The sequence below is a fragment of the Protomyctophum parallelum genome, assembly GCF_964188405.1.
Source record: "Protomyctophum parallelum genome assembly, chromosome: 18".
NCBI lineage: Eukaryota > Metazoa > Chordata > Actinopteri > Myctophiformes > Myctophidae > Protomyctophum > Protomyctophum parallelum.
Window position 1 is genome coordinate 44,843,266 of NC_139716.1, and position 27,982 is coordinate 44,871,247.

The window sequence follows — 27,982 nt, forward strand, 5'->3', positions numbered from 1 at the left end:
AGAGAGAGATGTCGGAGGAACAGATCTACCAGACCTCCATGCTGAAGCAGCCTGTGATAAAGTTACACAGAACAGAGAAGGAACAGATCTACCAGACCTCCATGCTGAAGCAGCCTGTGATAAAGTTACACAGAACAGAGAAGGAACAGATCTACCAGACCTCCATGCTGAAGCAGCCTGTGATAAAGTTACACAGAATCAGTAAGTGCATGTTTTCATGTCACTGTTGATTTCATCTTCAACAGAAAGCACAAATGTTGTCGCTACTCGGTGGAGTAACGGAGTAATGCTTCCTCCTATAGGAGTCCTAGCGCTAACCCCAAACTGTAGTTAATTGTCTCCACCAGGCCGAAGGCATGGGGAGAGTATGTTTTATTGTCTCCACCAGGCCGAAGGCATGGGGAGAGTATGTTTTTGTCCGTTTGTATTTTTAACTATAACTGCACGTCTGCACCGATCAGTGTAAAACTTTGTATGCACACTCCCTAGAGGCCAAGGAAAAACCTTTGCCCTGCATTTTTCACATCTGCTCTTCATAGCGCCACCAGGAGGCCAACTTATGTAAAACACATTTTTTTTATATTACACCTTCAGATTTGATCAAAATTTCACTCTAATCGGTACACATGATTTCTGTAGTCATGTGATCAACAAGGATCTGTTTGATTTATCATATTCCATCCTCATTGGCTAAGATTGTCTTCCAAAGTTTTCAGGAGTGGCTCATTTTGTACAAAATGGCACAAAATTAACGCTTTTTTGATTGATTGAAATATTTATTAACAGTTTGTAGAATTTACAGTACATTTTAAGCACAAACTCAATACAAAGACTGTCAACTGTGAGTGGACGACCCAATTAAGCATTACACTTGTTTACAACAGGGTCCACATTGTTCAATTCATCAAAACATTTAAAGACATACAAACATTTAGAGACATACAAATAGACATTTCTATGTAGCTAAATTCATCATAAATTCGCAGCATCCGATTGCGGGGAAACTGTGCACGCATATTCCCACTAGGCTGAGGAAGGAATGCCACTTGACTGAAAAAACTGTGTGTGTGTGTGTGTGTGTGTGTGTGTGTGTGTGTGTGTGTGTGTGTGTGTGTGTGTGTGTGTGTGTGTGTGTGTGTGTGTGTGTGTGTGTGTGTGTGTGTGTGTGTGTGTGTGTGTGTGTGTGTGTGTGTGTGTGTGTGTGTGTGTGTGTGTGTGTGTGTGTGTGTGTGAGAGAGAGAGCTGCAGTGATCAGGCATGCCAGGAATCAGCCTGAATGTTCCAACTGACATCATGAAATTAGAACATTAGTTGCTAATACAAGTATGTGTATGGGTGCGTACTGTACGCGGTACTTACAATGTCTTTATGGGTTCCTACTTGGAACTAGGGATGGTTATCGTTAGGATTCGTATGAGTCCGATACCGGATCCGGTTCTGTTGTTCCCTATTTCAGTTCAGATCCGGTTCTGTTGTTCCCTATTTCAGTTCCAAAATGGTATAAAATAAGAAATATATATCTCTGCTGTCGGGAAGAAACCTCTTAACTTCATCATTAGAAAGAAGAAAATAAAGGCAGGAGACATAACACTATTTGTTTTGTTTTTCTTCTTATAACTTATTTGGTCGGCCCCAAAACATTGTGTTCGTTGTCATGATTTGTCACGATCTGAGTTGTCTTTGTCCGCGGCGTAACCGTCTTTAAATAAATACTTTAAGAAAAGCCTATGGGGGAAAATGCACTGGGTTTCATTTCCTGGGCCACTGGTCGTTCTGAAAGGGGGAGGGGCTGCGACGCTCTGTTCCAAGGTGCTGATAACGGATGATTTCTCAGATTCAATGAAGAGATAACGGTCGAATCCGCTGAGCAATACGTTGTTAAAAACATGAAGAGCTGCCTGTGTGTTATCATTGGAGCCTATACTGACACACAGCGAACAGTCTGTGTGTTATCATTGGAGCCTATACTGACACACAGTGAACAGTCTGTGTGTTATCATTGGAGCCTATACTGACACACAGTGAACAGTCTGTGTGTTATCATTGGAGCCTATACTGACACACAGCGAACAGTCTGTGTGTTATCATTGGAGCCTATACTGACACACAGCGAACAGTCTGTGTGTTATCATTGGAGCCTATACTGACACACAGTGAACAGTCTGTGTGTTATCATTGGAGCCTATACTGACACACAGCGAACAGTCTGTGTGTTATCATTGGAGCCTATACTGACACACAGTGAACAGTCTGTGTGTTATCATTGGAGCCTATACTGACACACAGTGAACAGTCTGTGTGTTATCATTGGAGCCTATACTGACACACAGCGAACAGTCTGTGTGTTATCATTGGAGCCTATACTGACACACAGCGAACAGTCTGTGTGTTATCATTGGAGCCTATACTGACACACAGTGAACAGTCTGTGTGTTATCATTGGAGCCTATACTGACACACAGCGAACAGTCTGTGTGTTATCATTGGAGCCTATACTGACACACAGTGAACAGTCTGTGTGTTATCATTGGAGCCTATACTGACACACAGCGAACAGTCTGTGTGTTATCATTGGAGCCTATACTGACACACAGCGAACAGTCTGTGTGTTATCATTGGAGCCTATACTGACACACAGTGAACAGTCTGTGTGTTATCATTGGAGCCTATACTGACACACAGTGAACAGTCTGTGTGTTATCATTGGAGCCTATACTGACACACAGTGAACAGTCTGTGTGTTATCATTGGAGCCTATACTGACACACAGCGAACAGTCTGTGTGTTATCATTGGAGCCTATACTGACACACAGCGAACAGTCTGTGTGTTATCATTGGAGCCTATACTGACACACAGCGAACAGTCTGTGTGTTATCATTGGAGCCTATACTGACACACAGCGAACAGTCTGTGTGTTATCATTGGAGCCTATACTGACACACAGCGAACAGTCTGTGTGTTATCATTGGAGCCTATACTGACACACAGCGAACAGTCTGTGTGTTATCATTGGAGCCTATACTGACACACAGCGAACAGTCTGTGTGTTATCATTGGAGCCTATACTGACACACAGCGAACAGTCTGTGTGTTATCATTGGAGCCTATACTGACACACAGCGAACAGTCTGTGTGTTATCATTGGAGCCTATACTGACACACAGCGAACAGTCTGTGTGTTATCATTGGAGCCTATACTGACACACAGCGAACAGTCTGTGTGTTATCATTGGAGCCTATACTGACACACAGCGAACAGTCTGTGTGTTATCATTGGAGCCTATACTGACACACAGCGAACAGTCTAATTCTAACATCAGTCGGCCAGGTCCAACAACGGGATCAAACCCCTCGGTAGCTCCGCATAAGACGGACGCTCCTTTAACCCATTCTGACCTGAGATCAGATTCATACAAGGTTTCCGCCGGACACACACTGGTCTGATGAACCCATTCTGAACTGAGATCAGATTCTAGAAATGTCAGTCGCTCTTTGATTTTTCAAAAATAGCAGACCTACAAGCTCATATCGCGCCACTCGGTGGCGCGATATGAGCTTGTAGATCTGCTATTTTTCAACATCTAAAGCATAACATGATGCTGACACCAAAATGGGTGCCCGTTCAGAATGGGTTAACACCAAGCATGTGTTCATTGGGTTCCTACTTGGAACCGGATTTCAGTTCCCAATAACCAACACCGCTTACATGTTATTTTAAAACGTTTTATTTAGCCTCTGTTTCTCTCTCCTCATTCTCCATCCCAGATGTCTTTCCTGCCCAACTCAAACATGTCTACAGCAGAAAGAGACATCTCAACCAACACCAGAGAACTCATACAGCTGAGAAGCCCTACCACTGTGACCAATGTGGGACTAGGTTCAGCCAGAGCAGTGAACTCAAACTTCACCAGAGAATTCATACAGGAGAGAAGCCCTACCACTGTGACCAGTGTGGGACTAGGTTCAGCCAGAGCAGTCATCTCAAACAACACCAGACAATTCATTCAGGGGAGAAGCCCTACGCCTGTGAGACTAGGTTCAGCTGCAGCAGTACTCTGAAAACACACCAGAGAATTCATACAGGAGAGAAGCCCTACGCCTGTGACCAATGTGGGACTAGGTTCAGCCAGAGCAGTTCTCTCAAAGTTCACCAGAGAATTCATACAGGAGAGAAGCCTTACGCCTGTGACCAGTGTGGGACTAGGTTCAGCTGCAGCAGTACTCTGAAAAAACACCAGAGAATTCATACTGGAGAGAAGCCCTACGCCTGTGACCAGTGTGGGACTAGGTTCAGCCAGAGCAGTCATCTCAAAGTTCACCAGAGAATTCATACAGGAGAAAAGCCCTACCACTGTGACCAGTGTGGAACTAGGTTCAGCCGCAGCAGTGAACTCAAACTTCACCAGAGAATTCATACAGGAGAGAAACCCTACGCCTGTGACCAATGTGGAACTAGGTTCAGCCGCAGCAGTCATCTCAAATGTCACAAGAGAACTCATACTGGAGAGAAGCCCTACGCCTGTGACCAATGTGGGACTAGGTTCAGCCAGAGCAAACATCTCAAAGTTCACCAGAGAATTCATACAGGAGAGAAGCCCTACCACTGTGACCAGTGTGGGACTAGGTTCAGCCTGGAAAATAATCTCAAACGTCACAAGAGAACTCATACAGGAGAGAAGCCCTACGCCTGTGACCAATGTGGGACTAGGTTCAGCTGCAGCAGTACTCTGAAAACACACCAGAGAATTCATACAGGAGAGAAGCCCTACGCCTGTGACCAATGTGGGACTAGGTTCAGCCAGAGCAGTTCTCTCAAAGTTCACCAGAGAATTCATACAGGAGAAAAGCCCTACGCCTGTGACCAGTGTGGAACTAGGTTCAGCCGCAGCAGTGAACTCAAACTTCACCAGAGAATTCATACAGGAGAGAAGCCCTACGCCTGTGACCAATGTGGGACTAGGTTCAGCACGAACAATAGTCTCAAAAGTCACCAGAGAATTCATACAGGAGAGAAACGCTACGCCTGTGACCAGTGCGGGAGCAGGTTCGGCACAACCGGTCATCTCAAACTTCACCAGATAATTCATACAGCAGAGAAGCCCTACCACTGTGACCAGTGTGGGACTAGGTTCAGCAGGAAAGGTGGTCTCAAAGATCACCAGAGGATAAATCATACTGGACTAGGTTTAGCCTGGAAAATGATCTCAAAGTTCACCAGAGAACTCATACAGGAGAGAAGTAGGTGTGCACCGATGTGGAAATTCTTGACCGATACCGATGTTAAATGAAGGGAACATTTACATCATATGTAGACGAGCAAATCGACTAAACCAATCACATAAGTTCAGTTCATGAGATGATGTGTAATGGTGTATAATGATAAGAGCGCCCCTCACTTCACACAGGTGTGAATTCCCCCCCCCCCCCCTTTTTTTTAATAGTTATTAACGGCTGTTTATGCTTGTTGTGTAACCTAAAAAAAAAAGATGTCCCAGGAATAGGAAATCTTTACAATTATACCCACACCTATCACAGATTCCTCCCCACATGATAGCCTATGTGTTGTTGAGCCCCTCCTATATGCAGCTTTGATGGTGTCTGTCCACAAACTTGGTCTTAACCCCTTTAGGCCTGAGGCCGATTCTAAAAACAAATATTTATAAAGCAGCATCAAAATTATTTTTAAACAGAAAACATACCTGCACGGCGGTCTGCTTCGTGCCAGCATATGACGTCATATCATAATGCTGCTAAGGGACATATATATACATATGACGTCATATCATAATGCTGCTAAGGGACATATATATATATACATCGTAGCACCTGACTGATAACATTACTTGCACGCTCTGCTTGCGCAAGTAATTCCATTGACAACGAATGGAGAATTTTACGTCACAGTGTCTGAGCAAACAGGCATAGTGTCTATTTAATGTCATGATGATGTATACGATGATAAGAACGCCCCTCACTTCACACAGGTGTGATTTAGTTTTGTTGTTTCATGGTGAAATATTACAGAACAGTATACCTCACATGGACCATATTTGTTGTACTTTAATATCTTTTGATGGGAAATATTGTTCATGGAATATACTGTAATACATCGGGTAAAACTGTCAGGCATGCCCAAATATGGAGATGCAGATGTCAGAAAACTGTGTGATGTCAGTTTCAGTTCCAGCTCCATATTTGGAGATCTAGGGGGTGATCAGGTGTGATCAATTGGCTAATTTGGGCCATGTCCAGAGCCTGGACAGAGGCCTTTTGAGCTGGTTCTAGACAACCGGCTATCCGACGGACTCGACACCGGGCTCTGCACTCCCTGTGGTGGTGTGGAACGCCTGTGTCAAATTTGAAGAGGTCACATTCCGTGTCCCTGTTGTATATTTCTTTGTGCATTTATTTTGTATACCTTTATTTTGTAGTATTGTTTTGTGCCTTCCTGTCTTGCCTCTGTAGTTCTGTACCTACCTTGTTACCTTGCCTTTTTTCACCTTAGAAATATTGCACGAATCAGAGCCTATGTGTCCTTGAATGATGCAAAAACGCTAATCCACGCCTTTGTTTTTTCTCGGCTTGATTACTGCAATGCACTTTTTTCAGGACTGCCTAAGAAAACAACTGACAGATTACAACTTGTCCAAAATGCAGCAGCCAGAGTTTTAACTAGAACTAAGATGAGAGAACATATTACTCCAGTTTTGGCATCACTGCACTGGCTTCCGGTTGTTTTTAGGATTGATTTTAAAATTCTTTTACTTGTGTATAAAGCTCTCAATGGTCTCGCACCTTCCTACCTACATGACTGCCTGCCTAAATATGTCCCAAACCGCCCGCTAAGGTCTTACACTGCTGGCCTGCTCGCTTTGCCTAAAGAAATGGCATCTAAAAAATACGGGGAAGCAGCTTTTTGCTTCTACGGGCCATCGGCATGGAACAAGCTCCCACTGTACCTTCGTCAGGCAGCCTCTGTAGACATTTTTAAAGCTCAGCTCAAGACCCACTTCTACAATATTGCTTTTAAGTGATCTTATATATATATATATTTTTGTTATTCATGTCCTCACTGTATTGCATTACTGCTTGTTTTTTAATGTCGTTGCCTTGCTTTTCTTTTATTCTCCATTGTTCTGTAAAGCACTTTGAGCTGCATTTGATGTCATGAAAGGTGCTATACAAATAAAGTTTTATTATTATTATTATTATTATTATTATTATTGTGATTCGTCAGTGTTTCCACCTGTGTCCTCTTAGTCCCCCAGCCAATCACCTGTGTTGATTTGTCAGACATGTGAATCCCTAGACTCCTTCAAAACTGCTCTCAAAGGGCACCTACGGACGTCTGCAATTCGAAACTGGCCCCCGTAAAATCTGAATATCCCTCCCCCCTCACTGTATATGTTTTTTACCTCGTCTATGATGATTTCCAGTTTTTATATTGAGTTAATCTTTAAATGTATACTGTAATTCTCCAATCTGTTATTCAATCAATCAATCAATCAGTTGTGTTCACCTGTGTCTATTCTAGTTAGTCCTTGTCTATGAATATGCCAAATATAAATATTATATAGATATGTCTATAAATATGTGTGTTCAGTTCTCTGTTCGTAGTGTAATGTAGTCACAGTCTTGTTTATAGACCGATTCAGAAACGGCTCTCATGGTCGCACCTCCTTCTAACTACAGTGAATATACTCTTTTCCAAGTGTCTGTTTTCACAACTGCATGAGATGAGTGCACAAATAAATAATAAATAATGTAGACAAATGTAAAGTTTATTTTTACTTGAGATTTTACATCATTTTTTTATTTGGCTTTTGACTAGAGGTACTATAGGCACTTTTACATTTTTCATTTTCTTTCATTTTTGCTGGTGAAAACCGATTAAGCCATTTTGGGGCGGGAACCCCTTTTGGTGTTAGCATTATGTTATGCTTTAGCTATTGAAAAATAGCAGATCTACAAGCTCGTAGCGTGCCTCTCGGTGGCGCACTACGAGCTTGTACATCTGCTATTTTGTACTTGTACTGTAGGTCTGCTATTTTTGAAAATTCGTAAAAATCCGGCACAAATCTTTGAATATATATATTCTTTCAGAACGAACGTTTTTCTTATTTCGACGTCAAGCCTAAATGGGTTAAATAATCTGTATTATTATGGCATTTCTATGGCTGGTATGGTCTATTCCTATTATATTGTGCATCCCTAATTCCTAGTCCTAGTGTGTTCTATAGTGTAGATATTTTGTCCAAATACAAACATTAAACGCCATTGACAATGAATGGAGAATTTCTGTCATATGTAATAATAATAATGAATTGCATTTTTATGGCGCTTTTCTATGCACTACATGCCTACTCAAAGCGCTTACAATGGTTCATTCATTCATACATTGTGCCTACTCAAAGCGCTTACAATGGTTCATTCATTCATACATTGTGCCTACTCAAAGCGCTTACAATGGTTCATTCATTCATACATTGTGCCTACTCAAAGCGCTTACAATGGTTCATTCATTCATACATTGTGCCTACTCAAAGCGCTTACAATGGTTCATTCATTCATACATTGTGCCTACTCAAAGCGCTTACAATGGTTCATTCATTCATACATTGGGAGGTGAAGCGGCGAACAGTCGACGCCAGCGTCCTCACTTCCCACCCCCAATCCAACCCTTAATGCTGAGTGTCAAGCAGGGAGGCACTGGGTCCCATTTTTACAGTCTTTGGTATGATGACCCGGCCGGGGATCGAACCCCGACCTCCCAGTTTCAGGGCGGACACTCTAACCACAAGGCCACTGAGCTGGTCAAGTGAAGTGATATGTAGACATGTTATATGATGATGTACGATGATAAGAGGCGAGTGCCCCTCACTTCACTTTATTTTATAACCACCCCCCTCCTCATTTTCACAACTTTCTGAGTGCTCGGATCGTCGCCTTATCTTCAGTATAGCTGTGGCTTGGTTGCCATCCAATCAGAGAAGATTCTAAAGGAGCGTCATTGTGACATCATCACAATGTGTTTAATAAAGGACTTTACTTTCAACATTTCTTCAGTTTGGTATTAATTATTCTGCGAGGTAATTTATCTGGAGTCGGACAACGGAAGAGTAGGGCTAACTCCTAAACTGTCTACAAGCGGAACGGGTAAACGGGAAGAAAGAGCTAATCTAATTTGGAGGTCAAAGTCAACGTTGACATTTAGCCAAACACATCGCCATCATTATGTCCAGATCCAGGGCGTCTCCGTCACGCCCCCCTGCTGGTTCAGGCGCCACTGCCAACAACGTGTTCGAGCGCAAGATGGACTTCTCCGTCCTCTTCAAGTTCAGCCAGATCCCGCGCTCCACCCAGGAGCACCTGAAGAAGGTCTACGCCAGCCTGGCGCTGTGCATGCTGGTGGCGGCCGCCGGCGCCTACGTGCACGTGGTCACCCGCCTCCTCCAGGGAGGCCTGCTGTCGCTGCTGGGCTCGCTGGGCGCGCTGCTCTGGCTGGCCGCCACCCCGCACAACCACAAGACGGAGCGGAAGAGGCTGGCCATCCTGTCGGCCTTCGCCTTCTGCACGGGCCTGGGCCTGGGCCCCGTGCTCGACTACGTCGTCCAGGTAAACCCGGCCGTGGTGCCCACGGCGTTCCTGGGCACGGCGGCCGTGTTTGCGTGCTTCACGCTCAGCGCGCTGTACGCGGAGCGCCGCGGCTACCTCTACCTGGGCGGCGTGCTCATGTCCGGCCTGTGCCTGCTGCTGAGCGCGTCCGTGGCCAACCTGCTCCTGGGCTCCGTGGCGCTGTTCCGCGCGCACACGGTCGCCGGCCTGCTGGTGTTCTGCGGCTTCGTGCTGTTCGACACGCAGCTCATCATCGAGAAGGCGGCGCGCGGCGACAGGGACTACGTGTGGCACTGCGTGGACCTGTTCCTCGACTTTGTCACCATCTTCAGGAAGCTGATGGTTCTCATGGCCATGAACGACAAGGAGGAGAAGAAGAAGGAGAAGGGGAAAAACGGCAGGGACAACGGCGACTCTCTGTAAGGTTTCCCTATACAGAGAAAAGAGAGAGAGTCTCTTTTAAGAGCCTCTGCCTGATGAACACAAAGCCTAATCCCTAATAGGCTGCTGATTACGATGTTGGCTTTCCGACCCGAGGCAGCTGGCGTAGCCACTATAGGCTGGTCATTGGAGCTGAAAGCGAGGTGCCGTGTCATTAGTCAGAAGGTTCATTGTTCCGAAATTACTATCCCTACCTCTAACCCTAACCTAAACCTAACCGCAAGCACGGGAGCAGTGCATGTTCGGACTAACGGGACTTCGGATCTATGGGTAGTTCCCGAAAGGGACACCCTTCCGGAGCACCAGCCAATTTATTTCCCCTTGAGCGCGGTGCATGTTTTAAAATATTGTTTTGTAATCTCCAGCAGCTTGGCGTTGTGCCAGCAGAGTGGCGTTGCTCTGCCTGCCAAGAGAGCCCAAATATCTTAAAAACTCTGTCCGTCTTGAAGCGCTGCGCCACCAGGAGAGCCCCGCTCGTTGTCTTAGACACCACGGGGCCTATAAGAGACGAGGACCCCACTTTCTTTATTTCCTGTTTTGAGGCCCCTCCTATATCCAGCTTTTAGTGTACTGTATGTTCAAAGATTTTGTCCTACACTAACAATAAATGTATGTCATAAGAGCCCCCTCACTTCACACAGGTGTGATATTTGAGGGCCCCTCCTATATACACAGCTTTTGTCCCCACACGTCTCAATATTTTGCCTTTGACAACGAAAGGAGAAATTAGGTCAAATGTCCACCAAGTATGGCGTAAATTTGTGCCAACATAAACTTCACACGGGAGTGATTTTTATAGTATAGTTTTGTTGACTACTTTTGACGCAGTAATGTTTGTGAAGTCCGTTAACCACGCCCACGCCCCGCTAGCCACGCCCACACCCCGCTAGCCACTCCCACGCCCCACTAGCCACTCCCACGCCCCGCTAGCCACTCCCACGCCCCGCTAGCCACGCCCACACCCAACTCTCTGCGTTTGTGTGAACACAAACAAACATTGGCTTAATTGGCTGATCACACCCACAGAGATGATTTGATTGGCTCATCACACCCACAGTGATGATTTGATTGGCTGAGCAAACATACATATTGAAGCTAAAAGTGAGAGCGGAAAAGTGAGGTCGCAAATTGTGATTGGCCGGTGTTATGAATGATGATGTATGATGATAAGAGCGCCCCTCACTTCACACGGGTGTGATTTTTATTCTTTCTTTCTTTCTTTCTTTTGGGGTATTAAAAAAAGTCTTTAAAAGTGCGCTGCACCAATCGTGTGCACGCTGCTAGTAGGACGTACCTCCACAATAATTCAAAAAGATTTTTACATATTATTGTTTTAGTTTTAGTTAGGCCGTTATTTATTCACACAATAAAAACATTTAAAAAAGGTAACATTATTAACCCATTCTGAACGTGGAACCCATTTTCAGTGTTAGCATCATGTTATGCTTTAGCTATTGAAAAAATAGCAGATCTACAAGCTCATAGCGAGCTTGTAGGTCTGCTATTTTTGAAAAATCGAAGAACGACTGACATTTTTAGAATCTGATCTCAGGTCAGAATGGGTTCATCAGACCAGTGTGTGTGTGTGTGTGTGTCCAGTGGAAACCTGGTATGAATCTGATCTCGGGTCAGAATGGGTTAATCAGACCAGTGTGGTGTGTCCAGTGGAAAACCTCGTATGAATCTGATCTCAGGTCAGAATGGGTTAATCAGACCAGTGTGTGTCCAGTGGAAAACCTCGTATGAATCTGATCTCAGGTCAGAATGGGTTAATCAGACCAGTGTGTGTCCAGTGGAAAACCTCGTATGAATCTGATCTCAGGTCAGAATGGGTTAATCAGACCAGTGTGTGTCCAGTGGAAAACCTCGTATGAATCTGATCTCAGGTCAGAATGGGTTAAAAAGAGAAAATAAGTGCAGGTGAGAAAGAAAGCTTCCTTACCGCTAAACCCCTTATCCCTAAACTTAAACCCCTTATCCCTAAACTTAAACCCCTTATCCCTAAACTGAAATAGTCCAACTAGCCAATCTACATTGATCAGATTGTTGTGAACTTGTAGACTGGTCATTTTAACTATTAAAAAATGCTTTGCAAAATAGTAAAAAAAAAAAGAAAATGGCAAAGAAGTTTAGGGATAAGGGGTTTAACGGTGAGGAAAATGGAGCCCCCATGGTTCTCACCTGCAATAATTAAACAAATACCAAATTAAACAAAGTAATCAAACAATCACAGTTATAATAATTATTGATCATGTGCAAAATGGTAAAATATGTTGCATTATTGAGGCAAGTTTAATGTTTGTTTTTGGTTCAATGTTTCGTTTTAAAAACGCCATTGACAACGAAGGGAAAGTTTAACGTCATCTTGTCCCTGACATTAAACGCCATTAACAATAAAGAGAATGCCCAATGTTTGTTTTACATTGATCACCATTTACATCACCTAATGAGTTAGACCTAATTTAATATATTAGTGTGATTATATTTATATTATATCGCTTTTTCATCCAAAGCAGTGAGTTTATTTTATTTCTCCATAATAGGCTAATGATTTACTTTAGTAACAAACGTTTCGGTTCTCTCTTCTCTCCTTTTAATTCTCTACATGTGACTCTATATTATATAGGATAGATAGAGTGCAGTGTAAATAATATAATCCGCTCGACGACACAGAACTACAAACTGACGTTATGCTTCGTCGTGCGACGGTGTGGCGCGCCGCACGCACACGCACACACACACACACACACACACACACGCACGCACGCACAGGACACGGCAGAGCTACAAGCCCACGGCGAGTGACATCGGCGATGCATTGTGGGCTTGTAGATCGGCTCGCCAGGCAGCCTGCACACAACAATAAGTCCGCACAGCACGGAATCATATATAGCCCTATAAATGACGATAAAACAAACACTAAAGACGAAAATAGACGAGCTAGCCAGGAGTCGAACCTAGAATCTTCTGATCCGTAGTCAGACGCGTTATCCATTGCGCCACTAGCCCGATATCAGACACCCGCTACCGTAAAGGGATATACACATTATAACGTGTCAATATGACTATAAAAAACATTTGTTTTGCAACAAGACGAGTGAGAGAGTGAGGTTATTTACAGCCCCCCATTTTCCCCTCACTGTATATGTTTCTTTTCCCTTTTTACCTCCTTTATGATTAATTCCTGTTCTGTTCTTTAACTACATAGAAGTGTCTATTTGTACGTCTCTAAATGTTTTGATGAATTGAACATGGTGGACCCTATAAGCTTGTAAACAAGTGTAATGCTTAATTGGGTCGTCCACTCACAGTTAACAGTCTTTGTATTGAGTTTGTGCTTGAAATGTAGCCTACTGTAATTCTGCAAACTGTTAATAAATATTTCAATCAATCAATCAATCAATCAATATTATTATCGTCACCAGACTCACCACAGTCAGTGGGAAATAGTTTGTTATGGGGATGTTTTATAATTAGTATGGCCACACGGTGGCGCTCTAATCAAACACATAAGCCTGAGACTTTAGTTCTTATAGATTCCGTTGCCTGTCTTAGCCTTAGAGCCCCAAGATGAAGAGATATGCCAGGGACCCCCATAAGAGCAGTGTTGTTTTTGGCAGCAAATTTCTATTTTAGTTTTAGTCATAGTCTCCTGAATAGTTTTCACTTAGTTTTTAGTCACATTTTAGTCACCTGGAATATATTAGTGTTAGTCTAGTTTTAGTCGACTAAGTGTCTTAAGATTTTAGTCGACTAAATCTACAGGTGATTTAGTCGACTGAAATGTATTTTTGCGGGCCTTGTTGCCGTCATAATTACTTATTTTACACTTGTAGATCGGCTATTTTCAGCATGCAACCAAGTGTAAAATGACTTATACTGGATCTCTTGTCCACTAGTCCCTTCCTAACATTTTAGTCTAGTTTTTATTTGTCTGTATATTTAGTCTTACTTTTAGTCACCATAGCACAGTTTTAATTTAGTTTCCATTTAGTTTTCTTCATTGGAAAAAGGTAGTCGACGAACATTTTTCGTCTTAGTTTTAGTCGACGAAAACAACACTGCATAAGAGAAGATTTATACGGCTCTATAGCGGTGATTCTCAACACGTTTAATTTCCTACTTGTGTATCCTAAAAAATAAATAATATTATTTTATGAAAGTTTTTCAAAACCTTTCACCCCCCCCCAATGGCCCCATATATATTTATTCATATATATTAAAAAATATAGGCTATATTTCAGAAATAAATAAAACAGAACTCTAAGAAATAGCCTACCATGAATTAGAAAAATAGAATTGTAGTGAAAATAGCTCAGAACACATCTTCTATTTTCACTAGCGACGCGTTGTGAGCTTGTAGGCCTATATCTGCTATTTTCACTAGCGACGCGTTGTGAGCTTGTATATCTGCTATTTTCACTAGCGACGCGTTGTGAGCTTGTAGATCTGCTATTTTCACTAGTTCGGGGTCCCGTTGGGCAAACGTCTAATATAGGCTATCTATTTTTGGAACACAGGCTAAAAGTTTCGACTCACTGAATATTTGTAGGCCTATATGTCTCTAAATGTTATGATTAATTGAACAATGTGGACCCTGTTGTAAACAAGTGTAATGCTTAATTGGGTCGTCCACTCACAGTTAACAGTCTTTGTATTGAGTTTGTGCTTGAAATGTACTGTAATTCTGCAAAAATGTTAATAAATACTTAACCCATTTTGGTGTCAGCATTACGTTATGCTTTAGCTATTGAAAAATAGCAGATCTACAAGCTCAAAGCGCGCCACCGAGTGGCGCGCTATGAGCTTGTAGGTCTGCTATTTTTGAAAAATCGAAGACACTTTTAGAATCTGATCTCAGGTCAGAATGGGTTAATAATGAAACTGTCAGGATGTAATAGACATTTTTAGAATCTGATCTCAGGTCAGAATGGGTTAATAATGAAACTGTCAGGATGTAATAGACATTTTTAGAATCTGATCTCAGGTCAGAATGGGTTAATAATGAAACTGTCAGGATGTAATAGACATTTTTAGAATCTGATCTCAGGTCAGAATGGGTTAATAATGAAACTGTCAGGATGTAATAGACATTTTTAGAATCTGATCTCAGGTCAGAATGGGTTAAATAAAAATAAAATAAAAAAACTGAAACCGTGCGGAACTGAAACAACAGTCAGTCAGAGGGGCATGGTCGGACCGCAGACGGTGTGACACAGCCAGCCGGGACAGTACGGTTTATTTACTTCCGTTACGAAACACACACACACAGCTAGCAGTGCGACACACACACAAACACACACACACACACACACACAGCTAGCAGTGCGACACACACACAAACACACATTTATAATAATAATAATAATAATAATAATAGTTCTATGATGATGGCCTCTTCCCCGCCTCCATCCTCCGTCCCCACCACCACCGCCGGGGGTCATGCTCCAGAGACGCCCGGGGAGTGGCTCGCCTCCTCGGGGGACCCCAGGGCCAACAAGCCGCCGGAGTGGCTGAGCTCCACCGGAGACCCCAAGGCCAACTGGCTGCAGTGGAAGCGGCAGTTCGGTGACTACCTCCGGGCGCTGGGTCTGGACGCGGAGCCCGGGGGGAGGAAGGTAGCGTTGATGCTCACCACGGCGGGCCCGGTGGCGATAGAGGCTTACAACTCCATGCTGTTTGAGAGGCCAGGTAACACACTATATACACACACACACACACACTATACACACACACACACACACACACACACACACACACACTATACATAGAGGCTTACAACTCCATGCTGTTTGAGAGGCCAGGTAACACACTATATACACACACACACACACACACACACACACACACACACACACACTATACATAGAGGCTTACAACTCCATGCTGTTTGAGAGGCCAGGTAACACACTATATACACACACACACACACACACACACACACACACACACACACACACACACACACACACACACACACACACACACACTACACACACACACACACACACACACACACACACACACACACACACACACACACACACACACACACACACACACACACACACACACACTATACATAGAGGCTTACAACTCCATGCTGTTTGAGAGGCCAGGTAACACACTATATACACACACACACACACACTACACACACACACACACACACACACACACACACACACACACACACACTATACACACACACACACACACACACACACACACACACACACACACACACACACACACACACACACACACACACACACACACACACACACACACACACACACACACACACACACACACACTATATACACACACACACACACACACACACACACACACACACACTATACACACACTATACACACACACACACTATACACACACACACACACACACACACACACTGTTCTGTTCTTTAACTACATAGAAGTGTCTATTTGTACGTCTAAATGTTTTGATTAATTGAACATGGTGGACCCTGTTGTAAACAAGTGTAGTGCTTTATCGGGTCGTCCACTCACAGTTAAGTCTTTGTATTGAGTTGTGCTTGAAATGTACCTTTTCTGCAAACTGTTAATAAATACTTCAATCAATCAATCACACACCAGGTAGAATAGTACGCTCTCCTCAGGGTTTCCTGCACAATGTTGTTGGTATGGCGCTGCGCCACACTTGAAATAAATCGCGCCATGCCAAGCTGCAATTTCTTTTTTTAGTGAATCATAGTGAATCATGGTGTGTGTGATATGAAATGTCCAGTACCTCCCCAGTGCCTCCCCCAGTGCCACCCCAATGTCTGCCCAGTGGCTCCCCAGTACCTCCCCAGTGTCCCCCTGAGTGCCTCCCCAGTGTCCCCCTGAGTGCCTCCCCAATGTCTCCCCAGTGGCTGCAGTTTCTCCCCAGTGCCTGCCCAGTGCCTCCCCAGTGCCTCCCCAGTGTCTCCCCAGTGTCTCCCCAATGTCCCCCAGAGTGCCTCCCCAATGTCCCCCCGAGTGCCTCCCCAGTGTCCCCCTGAGTGCCTCCCCAGTGTCCTCCTGAGTGCCTCCCCAGTGCCTCCCCAGTGCCTCCCCAGTGTCTCCCCAATGTCCCCCAGAGTGCCTCCCCAATGTCCCCCAGAGTGCCTCCCCAATGTCCCCCCGAGTGCCTCCCCAGTGTCCCCCTGAGTGCCTCCCCAGTGCCTCCCCAGTGTCTCCCCAGTGCCTCCCCAATGTCTCCCCAGTGCCTCCCCAGTGTCTTCCCAGTGCCTCCCCTGTGTCTGCCCAGTGCCTCCCTAGAGCCTCCCCAATGTCTCCCCAGTGGCTGCAGTTTCTCCTCAGTTTTTTTTCCTTTTTTCGAGTAAGATACATATCCATTGGCCAATCAAATGGTTCACTGCAGCTCAACCGTCAGTGTGAGGGGGGGGGGGGGGGGTGGTCAGGAGATATCTGTGAGCTCTGCGTTTAAAGGCTTGAAGGCCGTTGTCTGTGATGGAGTCCACTTCATGCTCTGGTAGGCTGTTCCACACCTGGACAGCAGTGTGGAGAAAAGTTCTGTCCAATGCCCACTGCCTCCCCAGTGTCTCCCCAGTGTCCCCCCGAGTGCCTCCCCAGTGTCTCTCCAGTGTCTCCCCAGTGTCCCCCTGAGTGCCTCTCCAGTGTCTCCCCAGTGCCTCCCCAGTGTCCCCCTGAGTGCCTCTCCAGTGTCTCCCCGGTGTCTCCCCAGTGTCCCCCTGAGTGCCTCCCCAGTGTCTCTCCAGTGTCTCCCCAGTGTCCCCCTGAGTGCCTCTCCAGTGTCTCCCCAGTGTCCCCCTGAGTGCCTCTCCAGTGTCTCCCCAGTGTCTCCCCGGTGTCTCCCCAGTGTCCCCCTGAGTGCCTCTCCAGTGCCTCCCCAGTGCTTCCCCAGTGTCTCCCCAGTGTCTCCCCAGTGTCTTCCCAGTGCCTCCCCAGTGCCTGCCCAGTGTCCCCCCAGTGTCTCCAATAGCAATACAAGAGCAATAATACAAATTAATCTTAATTTATCAATCAAATTAATGAATTAATCAAAAACAAATTGCCGCGCACCAGAAGGCCCCCCCGCTCCCAGCACCATGCCAAAGCATGCAGGAAACACTGCTCCTGTAACAGGAAACACTGCTCCTGTAACAGGAAACACTGCTCCTGCGTTATGATGATTGTCAGTGAGCCCTTTTTTTATCATGATAAACGATAATAATTAGTAATTTTATTTTATTTAATAAGGATTACCTTCCCATCCCTGCAGGAGACGATAGTAATAATAATGATGTTTACCATCCCATCCCTGCAGGAGACGATAGTAATAATAATGATGTTTACCATCCCATCCCTGCAGGAGACGATGGTAGTAATAATAATGATGTTTACCATCCCATCCCTGCAGGAGACGATGGTAATAATAATAATGATGTTTACCATCCCATCCCTGCAGGCGACGGAGACAAGATGAAGACGGTGCTCCACATGATGGACGTGCACTTCTGCACGCGGAGCCGCAGCGAGCCGCTGGAGCGGTTCTCGTTCCGCGCGCGGCTGCAGCTCCCCGGCGAGGCCTTCGACACCTTCCTCAGCGACCTGAAGGCCAAGGTGCAGAAGTGCCACTACGGCGCGCTGACGCACTCCCTGGTGCGGGACCAGGTGGTGTGCGGCGTGCGAGACGCCGAGCTACGCGAGAGGCTGCTCAGGTTAGAGACGAGACGAGACGATGGGGACTCTGGTTTAAAACCCGTTCTGAACGGGAACCCATTTTGGTGTTATAGCATCATGTCGTGCTTTAGCTATTGAAAAATCGAAGAGCGACTGACATTTTTAGAATCTGATCTCAGGTCAGAATGGGTTGATCAGACCAGTCACCTAGCTACATGTTTAAGCATTTATCTCATATTTACATGTCACCTAGCTACATGTTTAAGCATTTATTTCATATGTACATGTCACCTAGCTACATGTTTAAGCATTTATTTCATATTTACATGTCTTCTGTGCACTCTAACATTACACCTATAGCTACATGTTTAAGCATTTATTTCATATAATTTACATGTCGATTTCAGCTCTGACATTTCTTTCAGACATGCTCTAGTCCAGTGTCTCTCAACCTTTTTTGTCCCGGGGCACACTTTTCATAGCCTAAAAATCTCGGGGCACACCTAGATATATGGTGTGTGTGTATATACTGTATATATGCCGGTGTATGTATGTATATATATATATATATATATATATATGAACCCAATATACTTTTAAAAACACACATGACAGCACTCGTCAAATAACTTTAAAGAGAAAGAAAAGGACGAGTTTGAATGATCTGGCTATTACTGTTTCTGCCAATGTATGTGGCATTTTTAACTGTGCCAACATCTCTGCGATTTGGTAGCTTAATTCCAGACCTTTTTCAGAAGTCTTAGTAGTACTGCGTATCAAGAGACTTGCCTGCTTCGTTGTGTCTTTCTCTTTTTTTCTTTCAAGCTCACGAAAAAGTGTTTGTCCTTTGTAGCGAGTTCATCATGATTGGTATGAAGGTGGCGCTTCAGTTTACTCGGAACCATGCCGCTGTTTGCAAGCTTGAATCCACAAACTATACACAGCGGAATCGGGTACGTTTTATCCCCAGTAAACGTGAAGCCAAACTTCATGTAATCATCGCGGTACAGTCTGGCAGGGGCTTTCTTTGTAGGCGTTGCGTTAGTAGCCGCCGTTGTTGCTGCTGTTGCTGTGCCGTTGTCAGGTGGAGGTGACTCGGCGGCGCTGTGTGTGCTGCTGTCGGGTTCTGGTGGTGTCTTTCTGGAGGGATTGACACCACCAGGCGATTAACATTTCTATGGCCGATGGTCGTTAAGAGTCTATTGTTCCGTCGTCATGTTGTTTTCGGACGTCTATTTAGACGTGTGACAACAACAACGACGCAACAATAGGACGCCTAGCTATCGCTTTCGGGGGAGGGCTAGTGTTACTTTCGGTCAAAATCTCGAGGCACACCTGGAGATTTCAAAGGCACAGTAAAGTGCCGCGGTACATAGGTTGAGAAACACTGCTCTAGTCAGTATATGAAGGCTGCCTGTGATATTAATTCATTTTGGATACAAAAATAAATCAGTTTTTCTCCTTTTGAGAAGCTGCAGAGCACGATGGCAGCCCCTCAGTCAGATCGGGTCACATGTATAGATGGAAATGTGTCTTTTTACTGTGTGTTTCCTTAACCCATTCTGACCTGAGATCAGATTCATACGAGGTTTCCACTGGACACACAATGGTCTGATTAACCCATTCTGACCTGAGATCAGTTTCATACGAGGTTTCCACTGGACACACACTGGTCTGATTAACCCATTCTGACCTGAGATCAGTTTCATACGAGGTTTCCACTGGACACACACTGGTCTGATTAACCCATTCTGACCTGAGATCAGTTTCATACGAGGTTTCCACTGGACACACACTGGTCTGATTAACCCATTCTGACCTGAGATCAGTTTCATACGAGGTTTCCACTGGACACACACTGGTCTGATTAATGTTTAGACTAGTCGTGTCTCTGTTACAAAATAAATGTGTAAACGTTTCAAAATAATACTGACATTCTTAGCTTGCGGCCCTTAAAGGAGAATTCCATGCTAGAATGCTTTCTTATCTTTCTTACCTTTCTTTGTAGTTGTTACGTCCCCACCAAAGAGGTCCAGGTTTTTTTGTGCAAAAGCTCCTTATTGGCCATTTCCCCTACCATAAGCCCTCAATGAATTGCATTGAATTGAATGGGAATTGAATGGGGCTATGGGGTGTTGTGCTAATTCGCTTATTTCCATCGAAAGAAGTAGTAAAGTGTGCCGCTTGGGATATTATTTACATTATGAAGAGAGGATATATACAAAGAAATTATAATTTTGAGCGATGGAAATAAGCGAATTAGCACAACACCCCATTCAATTCCCATTCAATTCAATGCAATTCATTGCAGGGCTTATGGTAGGGGAAATAGCCAATAAGGTGCTTTTGCACAAAATAACACCTGGAACCTCTTTGGTGGGGACGTAACAACTACAAAGAAAGGTAAGAAAGCCTTTTAGTATGGAATTCTCCTTTAAATGGACTTTTGGAATGTTGTTGAGTGGCCCCTGAGCCCCGGTTTAACCCATATCGTTTCCAATAGATTCCATTTATGAGTGGTGTCATGGTTGCTTGAATCCTTCTCATATCCTCCCTCTGGTGTTGTGGCTGTGGGAGTGGGGACAACCCAACTGGGACAATTAACCCATTCTGACCTGAGATCAGATTCATATGGGGGACAACCAACTGGGACAATTAACCCATTCTGACCTGAGATCAGATTCATATGGGGGACAACCCAACTGGGACAATTAAGTCCTGGACCGGAAGTAGGCAGAAATGCGTTGGTCTCTCAGGGCAACAGCCCAGCTTTAATAATCTTTAATCCCCTTTATTTTAGATTGTTTTGTAGTAACAGAACAACATAAACATTATACAGAGACTTTAGTTACTGTACAGTACTTTAAATCAGTCGTCATGTTGCACACATGCTTTAACCCATTCTGACCTGAGATCAGATTCATACGAGGTTTCCACTGGACACACACTGGTCTGATTAACCCATTCTGACCTGAGATCAGATTCTAGAAATGTCAGTCGCTCTTCGATTTTTCAAAAATAGCAGACCTACAAGCTCATAGCGCGCCACTCGGTGGCGCGATACGAGCTTGTAGATCTGCTATTTTTAAATAGCTAAAGCATAACATGATGCTGACACCAAAATGGGTGCCCGGTCAGAATGGGTTAAAATGGTAACAAGAAGACTCGTCCCGGTGCGTGCCCGTTTTTCCTCCCGGAATCTTCCCCAGTGAGGGGGATAACTTTGTAATAATGCTATTGGCTGTTTGTATTCTTTTTGGAAAAATATAAAAAGATACTCCTGTGGAAAGGCTATATTATATTACTTATATTGACCCTATAAACAATTTAGTATTATTTAGTATTATGTAAGGTTTTGCCCCCTCAAATGGTACCTCGTCAGATAATCCCCACATATCCTACAACAACCTTCTGTGAACAGACTTCACTGTAGTAGCTTTTCATAAATTATATTTGTACTTAAACTGTTCTGCTGTCATGAAAGTTTATAGTTAGAGAAATTCAAAGTCCAGCCGTCTGCTGTCCAGCCTCTGCCATTAACCCCTCACTGGGGGACATTCTGTGAGGAAAACAGAAACGGGGCGAGTCTTCTTGTATTCCTTAAAATAGCTCTTGTTTGCGCCCCCCCCTCGTTGAAAACAATGTATTTCCAACTCCAGCTTGTCTCAGTTCATCAGGCTGCACGAACAGCGCTCGAGCGCTCGGTTTCTGCCACCTCTATGTCCTAACTCTTCTATTAGATGGCTCTGGTTTAAATGGCACAAATGAAAAAAACATTAATAAAAGTAAGGGGGAAAAAAGAAAATAAATCCAGTTTTATTGGTCAGTTTATATGATTTTTGTCCTGTTGTTTGTTTTATTGTTTTATGTTTTTGCCTCCTGTTTTTGTCTGTATTGTTCTGTTATTGTCTGTTGCTCCCCTTCCTCTTCCCCCAAGAGGACCACAATGGAAACAAGCCTAACAGCTTTCTTGTGAATTTATCCTTTTGAATGTATTTTCAATAAAGTATTCAATCAATCAATCAATCAATCTCCCTGTGCCCCCCCCCCCCCCCAGGGAGCCGGGTCTGACTCTGGAAGGCGCGGTGAAGCTCTGCCGCGCCGCCGAGGCGCCGCCGCCCGGCCCGGCCACCAGCATGGTGGAGGCCGCCGCCATGGCCGCCGCCTCGGGCTACGCGGCGCTGTCCCCTCCCCGCAGGAAGCCCCTCCTCGACCCTTCCTCCTCCTCCTCCTCCACCACCACCACCACCACGGAGGGCCTCTGCAGGGCCTGCAGGTAGGGCTGATCTGAGATCAGGTTAACACAGCGTCTGGTAGGGCTGTGAATCTTTGGGTCTATAGTAACAGTGTGTCTATGGGTGGACTGGGTCTATAGTAACTAGGGCTGTGGATCTTTGGGTCTATAGTAACAGTGTGTCTATGGGTGGACTGGGTCTATAGTAACTAGGGCTGTGGATCTTTGGGTCTATAGTAACAGTGTGTCTATGGGTGGACTGAGTCTATAGTAACTAGGGCTGTGGATCTTTGGGTATCCCACGATTCGATTCGATTCCGATTCTTGGGGTCTCGATTCTCCAAAAACGATTTTTCTTTTTATTCAAAAGATTTTTTTTTTCCAGATTCGAAACTATTCTCTATTCAAAATGATTCTTGATTCAATACATAGGATTTCATCACAATCTACAGTCAACTGAAGTGATTAACTTGAAAATGACTGAAGACATGATGTTTACTGTAAGGGTGAGGGTTAGGGTGAGCTTACATTTCATATTATAAACACCATGTAGTGATATGACTGAAGACATGATGTTTACTGTAAGGGTGAGGGTTAGGGTGAGCTTACATTTCATATTATAAACACCATGTAGTGATATGACTGAAGACATGATGTTTACTGTAAGGGTGAGGGTTAGGGTGAGCTTACATTTCATATTATAAACACCATGTAGTGATATGACTGAAGACATGATGTTTACTGTAAGGGTGAGCTTACATTTCATATTATAAACACCATGTAGTGATATGACTGAAGACATGATGTTTACTGTAAGGGTGAGGGTTAGGGTGAGCTTACATTTCATATTATAAACACCATGTAGTGATATGACTGAAGACATGATGTTTACTGTAAGGGTGAGGGTTAGGGTGAGCTTACATTTCATATTATAAACACCATGTAGTGATATGACTGAAGACATGATGTTTACTGTAAGGGTGAGGGTTAGGGTGAGCTTACATTTCATATTATAAACAGCATGTAGTGATATGACTGAAGACATGATGTTTACTGTAAGGGTGAGGGTTAGGGTGAGCTTACATTTCATATTATAAACACCATGTAGTGATATGACTGAAGACATGATGTTTACTGTAAGGGTGAGGGTTAGGGTGAGCTTACATTTCATATTATAAACACCATGTAGTGATATGACTGAAGACATGATGTTTACTGTAAGGGTGAGGGTTAGGGTGAGCTTACATTTCATATTATAAACACCATGTAGTGAAATGACTGAAGACATGATGTTTACTGTAAGGGTGAGGGTTAGGGTGAGCTTACATTTCATATTATAAACAGCATGTAGTGATATGACTGAAGACATGATGTTTACTGTAAGGGTGAGGGTTAGGGTGAGCTTACATTTCATATTATAAACACCATGTAGTGATATGACTGAAGACATGATGTTTACTGTAAGGGTGAGGGTTAGGGTGAGCTTACATTTCATATTATAAACACCATGTAGTGATATGACTGAAGACATGATGTTTACTGTAAGGGTGAGGGTTAGGGTGAGCTTACATTACATATTATAAACACCATGTCGAGAAAACTCCTGTAACTAACCAGAAATAAAATCTAAAAATAATAATAATAATAATAAATAATAATAAAAAAATCGATTTTTGGAAATTATGAATCGATTTTGAAACGTTCATAACGGGAATCGCGATTTTTTTTGACACCCCTACCTGCAGGGGCCCGCGGCACCAGCACCCCTCCCTGTGCCCGGCGGCCGTCTGCAAGGCGTGCGGGGGCCCCCGGCACCAGCCCTCGGAGTGCCCGGCCGCCCTCTGCAAGGCGTGCGGGGCCTCGTGGCACCAGCCCGCCGTCTGCCCCTCGGCCCTCTGCAAGGCGTGCGGCGAGCCCTGGCACCACCCCCCCGCCCTGTGCCCCGCGGCGGGCGCCAAGTGCACCAAGTGCGGCAAGAACAACCACTACGCCAAGTTCTGCTGGAAGACCCGGAGGGAGCGCGAGAGGAAGCGGAACGGAGTGGCGGCGGCGTCGGCGGCCGGCCACGAGGGACAGGCCTCCACCGCTGGTATTGATCGATTGATTGAATGATTGATTGAATGATTGATTGATTGATTACTTTATTGAAAATACAATTCTAAAGAATACAGACACTGTGTGTGGCATGTTCCTCCCCCCCCGTAATCGGGTATAAGCATTTTTTTCAAACTGCTCGAATGGCAGAAAATCTGAGCTTACTTACGTCAAAGTGACAGATGTGTTCCCAATGAGTCAAAGTGACAGATGTGTTCCCAATGAGTCAAAGTGACAGATGTGTTCCCCATGAGACAAGGAACATGTGGAAACGAGTGCCACGGCTTTTGGCCAAACGGGGCCTGAGTCATGGCTGTGCAGTTCCAAAAATTGCTATAGCGCCTAGGGTAGCTACCCTCACATGTTCTCCCCGTGTCCCTATAGGGTAGCTACCCTCACATGTTCTCCCTGTGTCCCCTAGGGTAGGTACCCTCACATGTTCTCCCCGTGTCCCCTAGGGTAGGTACCCTCACATGTTCTCCCCGTGTCCCCTAGGGTAGGTACCCTCACATGTTCTCCCCGTGTCCCCTAGGGTAGGTACCCTCACATGTTCTCCCCGTGTCCCCTAGGGTAGGTACCCTCACATGTTCTCCCCGTGTCCCCTAGGGTAGGTACCCTCACATGTTCTCCCCGTGTCCCCTAGGGTAGGTACCCTCACATTTTCTCCCCGTGTCCCCTAGGGTAGGTACCCTCACATGTTCTCCCCGTGTCCCCTAGGGTAGGTACCCTCACATGTTCTCCCCGTGTCCCTATAGGGTAGCTACCCTCACATGTTCTCCCCGTGTCCCCTAGGGTAGCTACCCTCACATGTTCTCCCCGTGTCCCCTAGGGTAGCTACCCTCACATGTTCTCCCCGTGTCCCCTAGGGTAGGTACCCTCACATGTTCTCCCTGTGTCCCCTAGGGTAGGTACCCTCACATGTTCTCCCTCCGTGTCCCCTAGGGTAGGTACCCTCACATGTTCTCCCCGTGTCCCCTAGGGTAGGTACCCTCACATGTTCTCCCTGTGTCCCCTAGGGTAGGTACCCTCACATTTTCTCCCCGTGTCCCCTAGGGTAGGTACCCTCACATGTTCTCCCCGTGTCCCCTAGGGTAGCTACCCTCACATGTTCTCCCCGTGTTCCCTAAATTAAAAATTATTTAAAAAATGAAAATTAATTCAAAAGGATACAGACACAAGAAAGCTGTTAGCCCATTCTGGACAGGAACTCCTTTTGGTGTTAATAGCATTATGTTATACCTTAGCTATTGGAAAACATAGCAGATCTACAAGCTCATAGCGCGGCACTCGGTGCCACACTACGAGCTTGTATGTCTTTTTAAATCGTAAAAATGTGCCTCAAATCTTTGAATATAAAACGCAGTTTTCATTTTATAATAAAACAACGACCTCTGCATCCACGGGATGCACTACTGTACTGTACTTTTAACCCATTCTGACCTGAGATCAGATTCATAACGAGGTTTCCACTGGACACACGCTGGTCTGATGAACCCATTCTGACCTGAGATCAGATTCTAAAAATGTCAGTCGCTCTTCGATTTTTCAAAAATAGCAGACCTACAAGCTCGTATCGCGCCACTCGGTGGCGCGATATGAGCTTGTAGATCTGCTATTTTTAAATAGCTAAAGCATAACATGATGCTGACACCAAAATGGGTGCCCGGTCAGAATGGGTTAACATGGACTGAGAGGCTTGATTGAGCACAGCAGGTGAGACTGAGATTCTGGAGTCTATCAGGCCAGCGCACTGTGCGATTCAAGTCACAGGCAGTGGCACATCGCCACACAGGCAGACACACTCCACATGCACATTGGAGATTTGAACAGTCAGAATGTTCAAATGTGTTTATGTCCCCCACAGACCTAGTGGAATAATACAATATCTTTGTATATTTTTGTAAATATTGTATTTTTAAGTGGTGCAACCACTTCTACATCCAGCTTGCAATGTCCGTGTAGCTGTGTACGTGTTTGTGATGTGTGTAGGTACTTGGTTCACCACTTGGTTCACACTGGTGTGCTTTTTATATACACTATTTTGTGGAACATCGGCTAAGAGGTGGTCAGTCGACTGGGACCCGTTACGATCGATTAGTCGACTATTCGACTAATCGAGGTCAGCCCTATAAGTAACCATATCAAATGAAATGGGAGTTAAATGCTACGACAACAAAAACAAAGGCTAAATATGACTCCTAACGTCGCTGAAGTGGGACTCGTCTTTACATCACTGGTTTTGTCTCTCCAGAGAACTGTGTCCTCATGACGGGGGACAGCGCTGAGGACGGCAGACGCCACCAGGAGACGGACCGAGACATGGACATGATGACGGAGGACCCCGGGGACACCCTAGGGGGCGCTGCAGGCTCCGAGATGAGTGCCCTGGACGGTAGCACCCTCGAGGCTAGCGACCTCTACAGCAGTGCCCTAGAAGACTCTACCTGTAACCTAGAGAGCACTATTGATTTCATCGACTAACATTTACTAGCTTTTCTTTCACTTGACGAAAACTAAATGAAAACGAAGCTACGGTGACTAAAACTAAGGGCCGATTCATACTCCTATTTTAGAGCCGAATAAAAGTGGGTTCGGCTCTGTAGAGCATACAATGTGACGTCATTTGGCTCTGTAGAGCCTACAATGTGACGTCATTTGAGGTTTGGGGGGGGGGGGGGGGGGGGGGCGGGTACGGTCCTAAAGTCGGCTCTTCGGTGCTACTGAAATTTTCTGATGAGCCGAAATCATTTCGGCTCTACAGCGCCGAAACAGCGGTAAAATAGGAGTATGAATCGGCCCTTAGACAGATAGCAGATCTGCTATTTTCAGCAAGTGTAAGATCAGTCCTTAAGACAAAAAGAATAGACTCGTCACATAAAGCATGTGATAAATATTCAGATCACGATTCTATCACGTTCACGATACGCTTTTTCACCGTTTTT

The 27,982-nt window shown here is 44.9% G+C and overlaps 2 protein-coding genes across 2 annotated transcripts; both read left to right on the forward strand.

Annotated features, from left to right (window-relative positions):
- Window positions 1-9,236: 9,236 nt before the first annotated feature.
- LOC310876171 (putative Bax inhibitor 1) lies at window positions 9,237-10,040 on the forward strand (the record flags this gene model as incomplete). The annotated part of the gene is made up of 1 exon (XM_083789616.1): window positions 9,237-10,040. One exon carries the CDS (start codon window positions 9,237-9,239, stop codon window positions 10,038-10,040), a length of 804 nt encoding a protein of 267 aa, XP_083645742.1.
- A 5,310-nt stretch (window positions 10,041-15,350) lies between these two features.
- Window positions 15,351-27,635, forward strand: LOC310876172 (uncharacterized protein). Its single transcript, XM_083789617.1, has 5 exons — window positions 15,351-15,749; window positions 18,498-18,750; window positions 22,770-22,988; window positions 24,692-25,035; window positions 27,292-27,635. Exons 1-5 carry the CDS (start codon window positions 15,443-15,445, stop codon window positions 27,519-27,521), a joined length of 1,353 nt encoding a protein of 450 aa, XP_083645743.1. The 5' UTR covers window positions 15,351-15,442; the 3' UTR covers window positions 27,522-27,635.
- Window positions 27,636-27,982: the final 347 nt, after the last annotated feature.

Bases quoted from the DNA above. Each gene is read 5' to 3' on its own strand.
- LOC310876172 (XM_083789617.1), top strand. From the start codon at position 15,443: ATGATGATGGCCTCTTCCCCGCCTCCATCCTCCGTCCCCACCACCACC. The intron at 15,750-18,497 runs GTAACACACTAT...CCATCCCTGCAG, and splicing joins CATGCTGTTTGAGAGGCCAG to GCGACGGAGACAAGATGAAG. The intron at 22,989-24,691 runs GTAGGGCTGATC...CCCTACCTGCAG, and splicing joins GGCCTCTGCAGGGCCTGCAG to GGGCCCGCGGCACCAGCACC.